Source organism: Alligator mississippiensis, chromosome 5 (genome assembly GCF_030867095.1).
Source record: "Alligator mississippiensis isolate rAllMis1 chromosome 5, rAllMis1, whole genome shotgun sequence".
Taxonomy (NCBI): domain Eukaryota; kingdom Metazoa; phylum Chordata; order Crocodylia; family Alligatoridae; genus Alligator; species Alligator mississippiensis.
Window position 1 is genome coordinate 188,407,710 of NC_081828.1, and position 14,194 is coordinate 188,421,903.

Below are 14,194 nucleotides of genomic sequence, written 5' to 3' on the forward strand. Positions count from 1 at the left end.
CACGTATTAGTTTTGCTTTTGTTTTGCAGGATGAGTTGAAGAAACTGTATGCACAACTTGAAATCTACAAAAGGAAAAAGATGATTGCTAATAACCCACATCTCCAGAAAAAGCGGTGCTCAAAAAAGGGCTTGGGCCGTTCAATAATGAGACGAATTACTGAAATCCCTGAGACAGTCACCAGGCAGTGCTCTAGGGAGGATAAAGACCTTATGGAGCACAGTTCTGCAAAAAATGCTGCTTTAGTGAGAAAAAACCCCCAGGATTCCACCAGTTATGTAAAGCCAAAAGAGGAGTCTTTGAAAAACAGAGTCTTTTCATTAAAAAAGTCCCACAGCACTTATGATCATGTTAGAGATCAAATGGAACAGCCTAATAGCTTAACTACAGAAAGTGCAGAAGTTATAAGTACAGAGAACTCACTGCTGGATTCTTTGAGTGGAAACAAATTAACAAAAAAAGCAACAGAAAAAGTTGAAGCTGTGTCCACTGAATCTGTCCCTTTGGTGTGCAAATCTGTAAGTGCACATAATTTAAGTGCAGATAAGAAGCCTCTGCATCCAAGAACGTCTGTGTTACAGAAATCTCTTAGTGTTATTGCTAGTGCCAAGGAAAAGACTTTGGGATTAACTGGTAAAATGCAAAGCCTGGAAGAAAACAGCAAATCCCATAAATCTCAACAGAAGGGTAAGGAGGCCAGCAAAAAGCACTCAGCCTCAGATAAAGGGGAGCAAAAAGATTCCCATCGGAAAAATTCTACCCACTCTGAGGAGGCAAAAAAACCCCATAAATCTGGAATCATGAAACAGCAAAAGGTTAGTCAGATGTCTGCGAATTCTGATACAGGCCTGGCTAAGTCACTGCATAAGGACAATTTTGACATTGCAGAGGTTTGTCCTTGGGAGCTCTATGACCAAATGCCTGGTCCTGTGCCTTCTGAATCTAAAGTTCAAAAACACGTGTCTATTGCTTCCTCTGAACCAGAGAAAAGTCACCCTTCCCAGCCAAAGGGGAAATCTCATCACAAGCTTAAGACAGCTGAAGGATATCAGCAGTCAAATCAGAAGAGCACAGAGAAATCTGAAGCATGTGCTCAGGAGACACAAGAGCAGCAGTTTTTGGAAGATGAGAAAAAACATTTGAATTCCAAGTCTCAGGTTGTCCCTGGCTTTAAATGTGAGAGTGTTAAATACACAGCAAATACTTGTGCAGGGGAATCTGAGGAACTTCCCCCTAAAGCAATGGTGCAAGCAGTAGAAAAGGAAAAGCTCAGTCAATTGGGAGAACAGAAAAAAAATGCATCTTCCTCTGAGGGAAATATGCTTTCATCTGACTCTTATAAACCAAGCAGTAACTTACAGCAGCCTTTAACGTCTCGAGCCGAAGTCTGTCCATGGGAGTATGACACACCAGATTTACCAAATGCAGAAAGAAGTGTAGCTTTATCGAACACATCTGCTTTAAGTGCAAATAAAACAGCAACACCTCGAAAGTAAGAGGTTTTGGACTGACAAGAGTAGCAACTTCAGAAAGAAAGATTACAGAAAGGAGGAAAGAGAGAGGGCAAGTAGGCCAAAAGGATCTGAAAATTCCTAAGGAGATTACTGAACCAAGGGGGCAGCACAACAAATAGTAGGGAATAGGCAAAGTGAATTATTCATATTGTTGTTGTTTATTTACTGAGTGCCAACAATGTGATGAGTGGTGTCCAGAACATGGACCCTGCTCTAAGAAGTTTACAATCTAAATGAATGAAATCTGCCTTTACCAATTCATTTCTCGTTCACAAACAGGAAAAAAAAATGGCTATGACAGGCAAAAACCACAGATGTTAACAGAATTATCCCTAAAGGCTCCCAACTGCCTGCAACTTGCCCTTGGGACTCTAAAGATCCAACAGGAGTATGGCATGAAGAAAGTCTTGATGGCAAAATTTGGGATCAATGAGCAGCTTACCGAAAAGACGACTTTTCACTTTACTTATTTAACCTTGATAGCACTGCTAATTTAATGCATCCCAAAAAATACATTTTATATAATGATTGCTCTCATTTTCTTATTAATGTATAAGTACATTGTTGTGTCTCATATTAAAGCATTCCAGATTGTATAATTTTTGCAAATAACTTTGATATTATGTGACACAACATATTTATGCAATCTGCAAATACTCTATTGTTATTGCAACTTAAAATACCTGCTGTAGATCTTGTTTATTTATAGAATTACAGTAAGCTTTCACTGGCTATGAAAGCCGCCATACCTTGTATGAGAAAATACCCTGGTTTTCTTTTTCTGTGATTTTATATTGTGAATTTTTGTTCTATTCTCTATTATTTAAAATTATCGTTTGATACTGTATTATTCAGGGTTTTTATACCAGATAAGTTACTCATCTTGTCCTTTTTTGTTAATGCTCATAAACTTTGTTATTAGTGGAGATCACGTCGTCTTAGCTGCATATTCTGGTAAGTCCAAGGACAACTTATCTGTTGTTTGTTACAAACCTAGCTAATTTCATATTATTGCTTCAGAGCTCCTGCTTTTATCATCCATCACATCATCTTTCTCAGCAATTTACACTGAGAATTTTCTCCTAAAGCATAAAAACAAGAATGATAAAGACTACACTTAAGAGTATGAACCACGACTGTACAATTCTAGGAGATATTGCAGGTTAGCTGGTTTAGAGCTGCAGTATGTTGTTTATCCTGCTGGTAAACTTCCATGAACCAGCTGTGCAAAATCAGAAAGAGAAAAAAGGAGCCCCAAAAGAATATTTTTCCCCCAAAATGCAATCAAAAGATAGAAAAGGAAAAGGGCATCTAATCCCACCCCAAAAGCACTTAGAAATGTTTGTCTGATGTATATATGTAAATGTTAGATAAAATTTAATATTTTATACAAAATTAATACCCAGTAATAACTAAGGTTTTTATCCTGCACATGAGCTTAATTTTATACACTAGTCTGTACCCTGTTCAAGACAAAGAGACTTTCAGCTAATTCCAAGTTAAACATGTGAAAAAGAGGCCTTGGCAGGATCAGGGCGGAAGAGGGTGACAAAGGCTAATAATAATGACAGTAGGCCAGGTCCATCTAAGTGTAGCACTACTAAGGTACCATTGGTACTTCATTTATTGCTGACTCTTATTGGTGCTGTGCAATATGCAAAAATAAAGGAACACCCAGTCATAAGGGTTTTTTTTAAAAGAGATGATGAAATTCACTGGGAAAAACAATCATAAGACTAATTTAATGGCTTGTTGTTTTATCTATATCTATCTATCTATAGATATGTATAAAACAACAAATATCTATATAGATATATATCTATATCTAAATATTTATATATATACTTTATATATCTATATATAATATAGATATTATATATCCATAGATTTATATATATATATATCTATATTTATATATAGATATAAAATATCCTATTTAATATATCCTATTTAATGCACACATGCGCATACATATATATTGATAAACTGACTTGGGGCCTCATAGAAGATGGGGGTTTTTAAGAGAAACTCTAATGACAAGAAGGACTTGGGCAAATTGGGATGTGGAGAGTATTTCCTTGCCTTTTTCCAGACTGAGAGGCAGGCAGAGAGTCCACTTGGGTCAAGATATGGAAGGGGAGAGGAAAATACATGACTCTGCCTCCAGGACTGTGCCTGTTTTTGAAGGAAAAAAATAATCTGAGTATGCACATAGTTCTTTTTCCCTGACCACAGACTTTATCCAGGGCCTGACGCAAACCTCACTGAAGTCAGCAAGGCTTTTCCCATTGACTTCAATGGGATTTGTATGAGGTCTCATGTGCAAGCCCTGATTCCCTTGGAGGCATGTGGGCTTCATTCTGAGAATGCATAGAACTCTGTATGTCACCAAGCATGTGGAGCCCTGCAGGAACATACCGAGCCCCCGTGGAGTAGTGCACAGTCTTTTCAATTTAATCCACTGATATAGCTGTACTCTGCAGCATAGTAAAGAGAGGACTCCAGCTAAGGTTCCTTCTCTAGTTTATTAAGGGGACATCATGGGCTGGCCAGTCTTAGACATGTTCCTTCTCCAGAGGGCTCTGTGGCCCCATTGCCATGGACAATACTCATGCTTGCAGCTGGGATGTGTCAGGGAACTGGTGGAGGACATACTCTGTACACACCCACTGTGCCTTTTAGATCAAATGCCCAGGGGAGGCGTGGTGCCCTGCCATGACTTTACCCATCCCAACATCATGCTGTCCTTTGTGCATTCCTGTACAATGGAGTGAGTGGATTGCCTCTGTTACATGGTAGCCATGTGCAGGTAGGCCTCCATACCAAGCCATACCCCATGCATACAGCAGTGCTTTCTTTTGTGTTAGGGGTAGGATGAAGTCCCTTGTGCATGACCCTATTTGTGCCACTACTGCCCCATCTGCTGATTGTTTTTCTTTTATTTTGCTTTGAACATAACTTGAGAAGGAAGATCATTAGAAACAAAGAAATAAGGCCAGATCCTTAACTAATGTAAATCAACATAACTGTACCGTAATTATGGAGTGATTTATACCAACCCAGGATCTGCTGCATAATTTATAGTTTTGGTTTGTTTTCTTTCATCCTGAAGGCTGCTCTCACTACTTAAAAATTGTCCACTATTTTCAGGGTTGTTCTATGGTTTTCCGCATTGTTCTTGTCATATACCAAAAAGCTGGTGAAATTTAGACCTATTTTAAAATCAGTGTACTTCTTAAGGGATGATTTTCCTTGTTCATTCAGCCACTGAAATTGGGTTTGGAGTTTAACTGGTATTTTAGCAAACAGAGGGGCCAAACTTCACTCAACTGTTATATTTCACTATGACACTGCTAGAAACATTGCTTAAGGAAGACATACTAAGTTATTCCTAAATGATGTTCTATGTTCTATAGATTTTTCTCCACCAGCATATATTAGCTAGATTGCTTAGTAGTCTTTTTCTGGAGTTCCATTGTCATTATTCAGCCACAAGAAATGCAACTCTAGATTTAAGGTGTTTTCTAGCAGAACTGTTAAGAACGATAATCACCAAGGTCACAAACATTTGCTAGGTTGTCCTTTTCAAATGCATGTGCAAGTTGCATTTCTCCTTTGTTTCTAAGCCATGTTTTATAAATAATTAGATTTATACCAATACTAATAGACTTGTATATTTTATGCAAGAATTATATGCTTTAAAATATAAATAATTAATCACCCATCATCAGCTTTGGTGGCATTATAGGTCTGAAAACAAACAATACTTTTATATTTGCTCTCCTGAGGCTTTTGCATGTATATGATGACGGGCAGGCCTGAGAAAACACTGCCTTTTAACATTTTAGCTACTCAGAGTTGTAGAGTAAATAAAGCTGTAAGTATATTCACTTTATTATGTGGTTCTTATAAGAATATTATCTGGCAACCTACAGCATCCACCATGAAATACTTGCTAGATTTATGTTGTAATGTGTCACAGCATGTAAATAATGTACCTTCTCTGCAATAAAGCACATTTATATGAAATCTGTTTGTGGTCCTTTTATGCTGTAATATTGTGAAGCAGTTAGTGCTTCAAGCTAAATTGTTTTCTTTTTTATCCAGTTTGTAAAATGACATGATAAATGAGTCTTCCAATTTACTAAAGTTCACAAATATTCTCAGATTTTGTATAGAATATTAATTTGTCTTGAGCATTTATTCATATCTATATTCTGCTGTTGGTACACACACACCCCATGGACTTAAATAACAGCATTTTAGCCAGCAGTATCTTTGGCTTTGCCCTGAGGCTGATGACCATGGTGCAAAGGCTGATGTGGGACCAAAGGCCACCACTTTCTTCCTACTACCTGTGGCCTTGATATGTCTAGTTTCTATACTTTCTTCTCCCTAAATTTAGATATTGATTATCTTCACTGCCAGCATGGTGGACCTGGAAATGTTATCATTAAGTACATCCCACCTCCTTCCTCATTCTAATACTGTAAAAACCTTAATCTATCTCTCTGTCTGCCTATCTGTCCACAACGCTTTATTCACACTCTGATTGGCTGACTGAAATAGCCAATCAGAGTGCGACTAAGCATTCAGACAGGAGGTGGAGCGTCACCATGATGGTGGGAACACAGAGGACAGAGCTGGCTTTCCCCCCCTGCCCTGCTCCCTGGAGGCAGTGGCAACAGAGCGGACAGAACGGGGGGTGCAGCACTGCCTCCCCTGCCCTGCTCCCTGCAGGTGGCAATGATGGGGGGTGAGGCCACCAGAGTTGGCTTTGCGCCCCCATCCCTTGCTCCTTTAAGGTGGTGGTGGTGGTGGCAGTGTGGGGGGAAACGGGGCCGGGACACCGCGGGGGGTGAGGCTACCGGAGCTGACCTCAGCCTGCCCCTCCCCCTTCTGTCATTGCCTCCTGCAGAGCCAATGCAGGCCAGTGCAGCAGCAGTGAGGGGGAGGAGTAGGCACGCTACAGAGGCAGCAGTGGTGATGGTGGTGGAGGGAGTGGAGAAGTGGGCTCGGGGCCTATGCAGGGGACTGTGGATAAGCGAGCCCGAGTGGGGAAGAAGCAGGCCCACTGCAGTGGTGGTGGGGGGAGCAGTGGGCCCAAAGCAGCAGCAGTGAGAGAAGGCAAGGAGCAGATCTCCTCCTCCTCTCGGGCCCAGGCCAGCTCCTCCCCCACCCAACCTCCCCCGCATCATCCCCAAGCCCGCTCCTCCCATCCCCCTGCTGGGCTGGCCCGGGCCTGCTGCTCCCACCCACCCCTGCTGCAGTGGGCCAACTTCTCCCCACTCTTGGGCCCAGTCCTCCCCTTCCCCGACTGCTGCGGTGGGGAGTGGGGGAGCAGGCCCAGACCCCAAGCACCGCAGGAGGGAAGGGGCGAGTGGGCCTAGATGTGGGGGGCACAGGGCTCTATTTTGCCCACTCCCCCCACATCATTCTTGACAGGTAATTGGTTAGTGTTTGTAATAATGATGGGAACTTTGGAATAGAGACCAAACTTATCCAGAGTGTGTTGTACAAAGGAAGGAGAAGACAATAGATAAGGACAGACACACGGGGGCTAAAGTAAAGCCATCTAAGCAAAGCCAGCTATGCATATATTTGTATGATGCTAGGTTATGAGTGTTCATTTTTAATTAAAAGCCTCTAACATTTTGTCCAGTATTACATATCTTACAACACTCAGTTGTGTAAAATCCAAAAAAATTAGGCACGTGGCTTGGAACATGCCAAAAAGTATGCCCAAGACAGAGAGCCTCAGTGTATCTATAAATTGGCTACTCTGTAAATTCTTGGCTTCTGCACAATTTGCATGGGAGGGGGTGAGACATTTCCCATTTTTCCTGGGTATCATAGACATGTCCTTTGAGTTCACATTAGTATAATTAATTAGGTTTAGTTAATTTATTGGCCAGTGGCACTCCCTTTCTAATAGCTGTCAACTAATTTTGGGAGGTTTTTCATACTTTCTTCCTTTTGTATATATTCTCAACTGGCTTTTTTTCCCCCAATAACAGTTCTTTAGGAGGTCACATCCAAAGTCCCCTGGCTGAAAATACTTCTGTCTTATGAGGCAACAGTCCCTGATTAATGTTGGACACAAGCAGCCCATCTATATGTGCAATTAGCATGATGCAATAAACTCTGGTATAGTTCATGATGGAATTCATAGGCGACTGGTAGGGGGTGTATGGGGGTGCATGTGCCACCCCTGATGGGGCAAGTACCACCCCTGACAAGGCCACCACTGTCGGCAGCTTCTGAGCCCCCGAATTCGGGAGGCACCAATCATTCATGATGGAATTTATTGCTCCCAGGTTCAGTGTTTACACGTGTGCTCAGGACTGCAGTACACTGAGCTGCGGCTGCATAGCCCCAGCTGGCTGGGAGCCCAGGGCATCAGCCTGCAAGCCCAGAGTTGCTCTCCCCACTGCTTAATATGATGCAGATGATCTGAGGCACAAGGGTGCTACAGTGTGGGCCTAGCTAGCAGGCAGGCTCTTCACTGTAGTGCGTTCATGCCCTAGCCAGCCCTATCACTGTCTACACGTGCATTGTGTCATAAAACTAATAGTTCCGCATGTATAGATGGTGATGCTTTAGTACCGAGTTAATTAGGCAACTCCACAGTAAGCATCTCATGTAGATACCTCCATGGTGTCTTTTTTGTTTCTTTACTCTCAGTGAATGCTCTGCATGTAAGTCCTTTGTAAAAAAAAACCCCAAAAACAAAAAATAAAAAAAACAATTTAAAGAAGTAAAACTTAAAATAGCTTAAAATGTCTCTCTCAATCTCTCCACACAGCCTACTTCAGACATGGGTCTGTCTAATCCCTCCAATGTCCAGCACTGCTGCTGTGAACTCAGGTACAGTTAGGTCCAAGATTCCAACAAGTAAGCCAGGTAGTTGTAGGAATTCTGGGAGGGCTCCCTGGAGAGAAAGCATTTGAGATTGAGCTCTTCATAAGAGCTCAAAATTCTTTTTGCAATGCTGATCTGTATGCAGATACTACACAGCCCAATCCAAAAGAGCATGGCACCAGACAATCAGTACTGCTCACTCTCCATGACTGGTACCAAGAATGTGATCAGAGTACAATTCCCACTACCACACCTTCCTTCCTTCTTTCCTGGCAGAACTTAACAAAAACACTTAAGAAGCAACATTTATATAACACACAGCTGCAAAAATTTAACCAAACTGCCAACTTCACTTACTAACCATGTCTGATTAACACTGCTTGCTGATCCCCCAGTTAAAGTACAACTGTTGACAGAAGTCACAAAGCTCAGGCTGTATCCTGGAGCTCAGTTATCTTAATCCATCATGACTGTTACCCAAGCCCTTCTCAGGCAAAAGGCCAAATTCAGTGCCCCTGTCTCACTATCCCTTCTGGAAGTTGGAGAAAGAATCAACAATTTTGCCTCGATATGTGTCTGTCTAGGATGAGGACCTAGATAGACACCCAGATGGTTAGATGAACACCTATCTGAGGTCATGTGATCCCAGCGTGTGCTCCTGCCAGTGGCGGGGGGTCAGACTAGATGATCTATTTAGGTCCCTTCTGACCCCTAACTACTATGAAACTATGAAGGACTTCACAACCCTGCAGCATAACCGGATGTGACACTACTGCTTTATGTGACCATGGTCTTCCCTCAGAGATGTGCATCTGCACAATGTTCATAAAGTGGTGACAGGTCCAGGGTTCCAAATCCTATTGCTTTTGTTGTTAGCTTTTTCTGTCTGTCCCTCCTCTACTCCCCAGTTCTGCTGGCATCAGTTCTTAGTATCACAGCATTCTAGTTCTCGGTTTTTTAGTAAAAAAATAACTCCAGGTGATGACCCATATGCTTTTGGGCCTGTCTCCTAATTGTAGAATACTGATTCAGGATCAGCCTTTAATTTCACAGCTGCTTGTTAACATGACACTCAGTTCCTTTTCTGAAACTCAGACAATGCAAACTGCGTGTATTCATACCCACTAAATTCTGGCCTGTTGTCAGACATAGCTATGTCAGATATACCATGCCTAGCAAAAATAATTTGACATGAACAATCTCCATTTAACTATAGTTTATTCTGGAAGAGAGAGAATGGTATTAAAGAATGAGGACATCATATTTTTGTTTTCTAGTCAACAGAAACCTAGCTATGATTATTTTGTTTAAGGAGCACTTTTTTCCTGGGCCACTAACTGGCTTGACATTTTCCTCTATATTTTACATTTGCAACAACTCTTGATATATTTCTCAATGCTGCTGTTTATTTAAAGTTATAAGAATATCTACAGCACATCTCTCAGATATTTCAATCCCTAAATTGCTTTCAACCCCCCTGGTGCACTTTCATATGGAATATTTTTATGGCTTGTTTCCCATTTTGTGATACTTTAAAAGGGTGCACATGGAGTGCCCTTCCTATTTACACTGTGATTAACATATGAATCATGGCACAAATGTACCAAAGGATGTAGGGGGGGGGTCCTCAGATTTCTTTCTTGTAATGGTTTTCTGTAACACCTTAAGGATCATCATCTTCTCTTGAAAAAAATCACGTCTAGAATTCAGTTATTCTCCTTTTAAACTGACAATGGGAATTAATAATATGCTCACCCTGAGTTAATAACCTTAATTACCTCTTTTGAAATTATGTCTTCTTAGGCCAAATAGGGCTTTTTATCCTTGTTGCAGGGCACTAAGGTGCCTGCTCCTTTCAGAGCAGAAGCTGCCTAGAGAGAAGGACCTAAGAGCCAGACAGAAGCCCAAAGGTGCAGGTTACTATGGCAACAGGATAACCAGTAAATTAGTCTGCACCTGCACCCGGCCAGCTGACCAGAAGAGGCAGGACCCTGGGGCATAAATAAACCCCAGGGCTGGGACTAGGGGTTAGTTCTCTATCAGCAGCCAAGGGGGAAGGAGCTCCCAGAGAGGCTTGATTGCCTGTTCTACTCCTGGTGGGATTAAGAGGCTCCAAGAGCTCATCAAATATGCTGGCCTAGAAGGCACTTAGTGCTGGGGGGAAGTTTGATTGTTTTAAAGGGACAGGGTGCACCCTGAACCCCTTGTATTATGTTATAGCCCAGGGGCTCATATTTGAGTTGCTGTTTATACCGGTGGATTGGGCTGAGGCTATTGAGGAAGGAGGCCTCATTGGGGGCCCACTATGGTGTGGGGACCCCAGCGCCAGAGAAGGGCACAGCGACAAGGGGCTGTGGAGAGCCCAGCACCAGTGTGGGTGCAGAAACAGGGCTGTGGAGAGCTCAGTGAGGACAAGAGGCTGAACTGCAACAAGGCCTCAGGACAGACAATGTTTGAATTCCATCTGCTAGGCTTGGGGCATGGTAAAGGGGTGGTTTTGGAGCCATGCATTTAGCCCATAAGGCTGAGGGTGTCCCATGAGGCATCCATTTTGAGTGGGACCCAAACAGGGGTCCAAGAACCCACGGGGTTCAGCGGGGTCCAGCAGGACTGTGTCCAGACAAAAAAAAAAACTCAAGGGCAGTCCCTATAATATGACGTGGCAGGAGAGGAAAAAGGTGCCCGTTGGGCAAGATTGGCATGGTCACAGAGACCTAGGGGTGTCACAGCCATCCCTGGGGACCTCATCCCATGATAATTCTACTTAATTGCCCTGTTCGGTGTCTAGGTCTGAAGTTTGTTTCACCATGCAAGGATCAAATGCTCTGCAACCATCATACTACGTCTTGTGTGTATGTCATGATAGCTTTGTGTATTATATATCTATAACGGAAATAATCTCTGCTTTCCAGGAGTCATTTGCCAGACCTTTGTGGGCAATGCCAGTAAATTGTCACAGTCAGTTTGAGTTCTCACTGGTCCCCCATAAGTAAAGAACTGAAGCATGGGATGTATTTTTTTGTTTGCTTACTCTTCTCCTAGCTGGTCTTTCTCTTTCCAGAGCTGCCTGGAGCACCTTGCGCTGTTCTGCCACAGATCCAAACATCATCTTTGCAAACTTTAAATCCCTTTATACCATCAGAAACATATTGTATTTTCCAGTGAAACACACCAGGTGCCAAACACAACCCAAATAGTATTTTGTGGAAACAGCATCTTCCAGAGCATGTATTGAATGTGCACAAATTTGTGCTGCTTTTATAAGGCCAACTGCCAGAAGCCTGGTAATACATTCAGCTCAGAAAAGGATTTGGCATGAGTTGAAATATCGCACAATATCTCACCATTTGTAAGTAATGGAAAAGGTTCCCCTTTACATATCTATTTAATTATTTTGGTTTTATACATAAATGAAGGGTTCCATTTTTTTTCTCTACAGTGACCAATGACCCACTCTACTGGCTCTTCTTATTCTACAGTTCTCTTCAGCTTGACTTCCAGTCTTTGCTTTAGAGGGAGGGAAGCTTTCTTTGGGGCATGAACTGTGAGGCAGTTGGGTATTTTTATGCTTTCATGTACTTTAAGAGCTTCCCTATCTCCTAGAAGATATTCGCAAATAATTTGCTGCCTTATTTATTTTGCATGCAATCTCTTGATGAAACCAAGGGCTTGTTGTACTTTTAACTCACTCATGCATATTTTCTTGTCCCTGCAAGGAGCAGTGGCAGAGTGCTTAGGGCATCTTATTATAGTATTACAGACACAAGTTTGGGAGTGACGTCTGAGGGTAAGATTTCAAGTTACCATTAAACTACCTTAAAAGCATTTAAAATGTGAATGATCCCACATGAAGACTCACTAATAAGTGCTAACTGCTCTCTAGGGCCAGGACCAGACAAGTGCAGCCATGCATTATGTAGCACTACAGACACGTCTGCAGTGCCACACACTGTACATTCAGGTGTTCTTCACCCTGCAAGGTAGTGGTGTGGGGGTCAAAAAACCCATGCAAAAAAAAAAAAAGCAGAACAGTGCATGCAGTGGTTTTACCAGAGCTTGGCTAGCCAGAGCCACACGCCAAGCAGCAGGACCTCAGGTAAGGCTTCTGGGGCCAGCACAGTGTTGGTCCCAGTCTCCCCTACCCACCTGGGGTGACCAGTCATGCACCAGAGGACATGTGGCACAGTCATTCCCTGGGGACAAGTAGCAGCAGTTTTTGTCCCTGGGGAAGCAAACATCCACGCTTGTGTGGATGTGGCCTAAATGTCTTATAGTTACTCCACTTCTGGCAAGGGTTATGTTTGAGTTGTTCTGCCCAGCTCAAGTTAGGTTAATTTGTAACAGTTCACCTAAGATAAAATCAGCAACTTGCAGTTCTCCAGTATCCTAGGATGCACCACTCCCAGGTGAACTAACTATAATCCAGGACTTTACATACCTGGACTGACAGCTGGGCAGCATTTGAATGGGGAGGGGGTGGGTGAAGTGGGGCAGGAGACCAGGAGTGGAAGGGAGAAAAAGGAAGGGGGAGAGGAGAGGGAGTGTGCAGGGAGCTGCAGGCCTATCATGGGATGAGGGTGGGTGGCCCTTGTCAGTTCCACACACCCCAGATCAAACCCACACTGTCCCCACCAGGCCCTGCAGCTGCCCAGCAGCTCCCTGTGGATGAGGTGGGGAGCTGGGGTGGGCAACAGGTGTTCCTAGCAGCTCCCTGTACACCCAGATCAAGTCCATGTCATCCCCTCCGAGTCCTGAGCTGCTCAGCAGGTCCTCATCTCCTCTCCGCCCCATCCTCCTTCCCCCCACAGGAAGTTTCTTGGCAGCCATGAGCACTGGTTGGGGCTGGATCTAGGCATATAGATGTGGCACAGGCTGTAGGGCAACTGAGAGAAGGCAGAGAGGGGGAACCTCCCCTGCTGCTGCCACTGCCACTCTTGGGCCAATTGGTGTAGCAAAGCAGTGATCTGGGAGTAGAGGGTCCAATGGGAGGGTGTGATTTGGTGGGGCTGTGGGGTGATAGGGGTGACAGGGCAGTGATCTGGGCAGTGTGGGGGACTGGGGTGGCAGAGGGTGATCTGGTGGTGGAGAAAGAGACTGATGGAGTGTGGAGGGAGAATCGGTGGGGGGCGGGAGTGGGAATTTGGAGGATAATCAGGGTGGTAGGGGGATGATCCAAGGATGGAGGGAGCCTATCAGGGGCCAGGCACATGTGATTAAGGGGACAGAAGGGATGACCAGGGAATGGGGGAGAGATCTAAGCAGTGTGGAGGGAGCCCCTTCTCTCTTCCCTCCAGCCTATACTGTGGCTAGAGACTCAGAGAGGGAGGCAGGCATGGAGCAGACTTGGCAGCTCCTAGCCATGCCCCTGCTCATCAGCCCTTAAGCAGAGGGTCTGAGCTATGCATGTTAGAGAGGGTATTAACCCTTTATGTGCGACTGCCCACAGCAGAAGCATCTACATGTGTGCTTTACTGTAGACTAATTAGCTCCACAGTGTTACAGTGTTACAGTCTACACGTCTCCAAGTGTTACAGTCTACATGTGTGCCTATATTAAGGTGCAGGAAACTAATTTACTCCACTGTAGGATAGTACTGCCCTAGACAAGTACTAACCTACAGTGGAGTACTTAGGTGCACTCAAATGTATGTGTAGACTGTGACCAGGGCTGGCTGGGTCACGTGGGTACTACAGTATAGGGGCTGCCTGGAGGCTAGCCTGGACTGGAGCACCCTCATGCCCCAGCTAGCTCCTCTGCTGGCCGACACCATGACCTGGAGCCTGGGGCTGACCCCCCACCAGGCTTCTTGCTCTGGATCA

At 43.8% G+C, this 14,194-nt stretch overlaps 1 protein-coding gene across 1 annotated transcript in view; it reads left to right on the forward strand.

Moving 5' to 3' along the window:
- GPR158 (G protein-coupled receptor 158) overlaps positions 1-5,543 on the forward strand; it is a 385,566-nt gene extending 380,023 nt beyond the window's left edge. The window contains exon 11 of the mRNA XM_014608949.3: positions 30-5,543. Within this exon, the coding sequence (XP_014464435.2) occupies positions 30-1,496 (1,467 nt within the window). The 3' untranslated portion in view covers positions 1,497-5,543. The remainder of the gene's footprint in view (positions 1-29) is intronic.
- Positions 5,544-14,194: the final 8,651 nt, after the last annotated feature.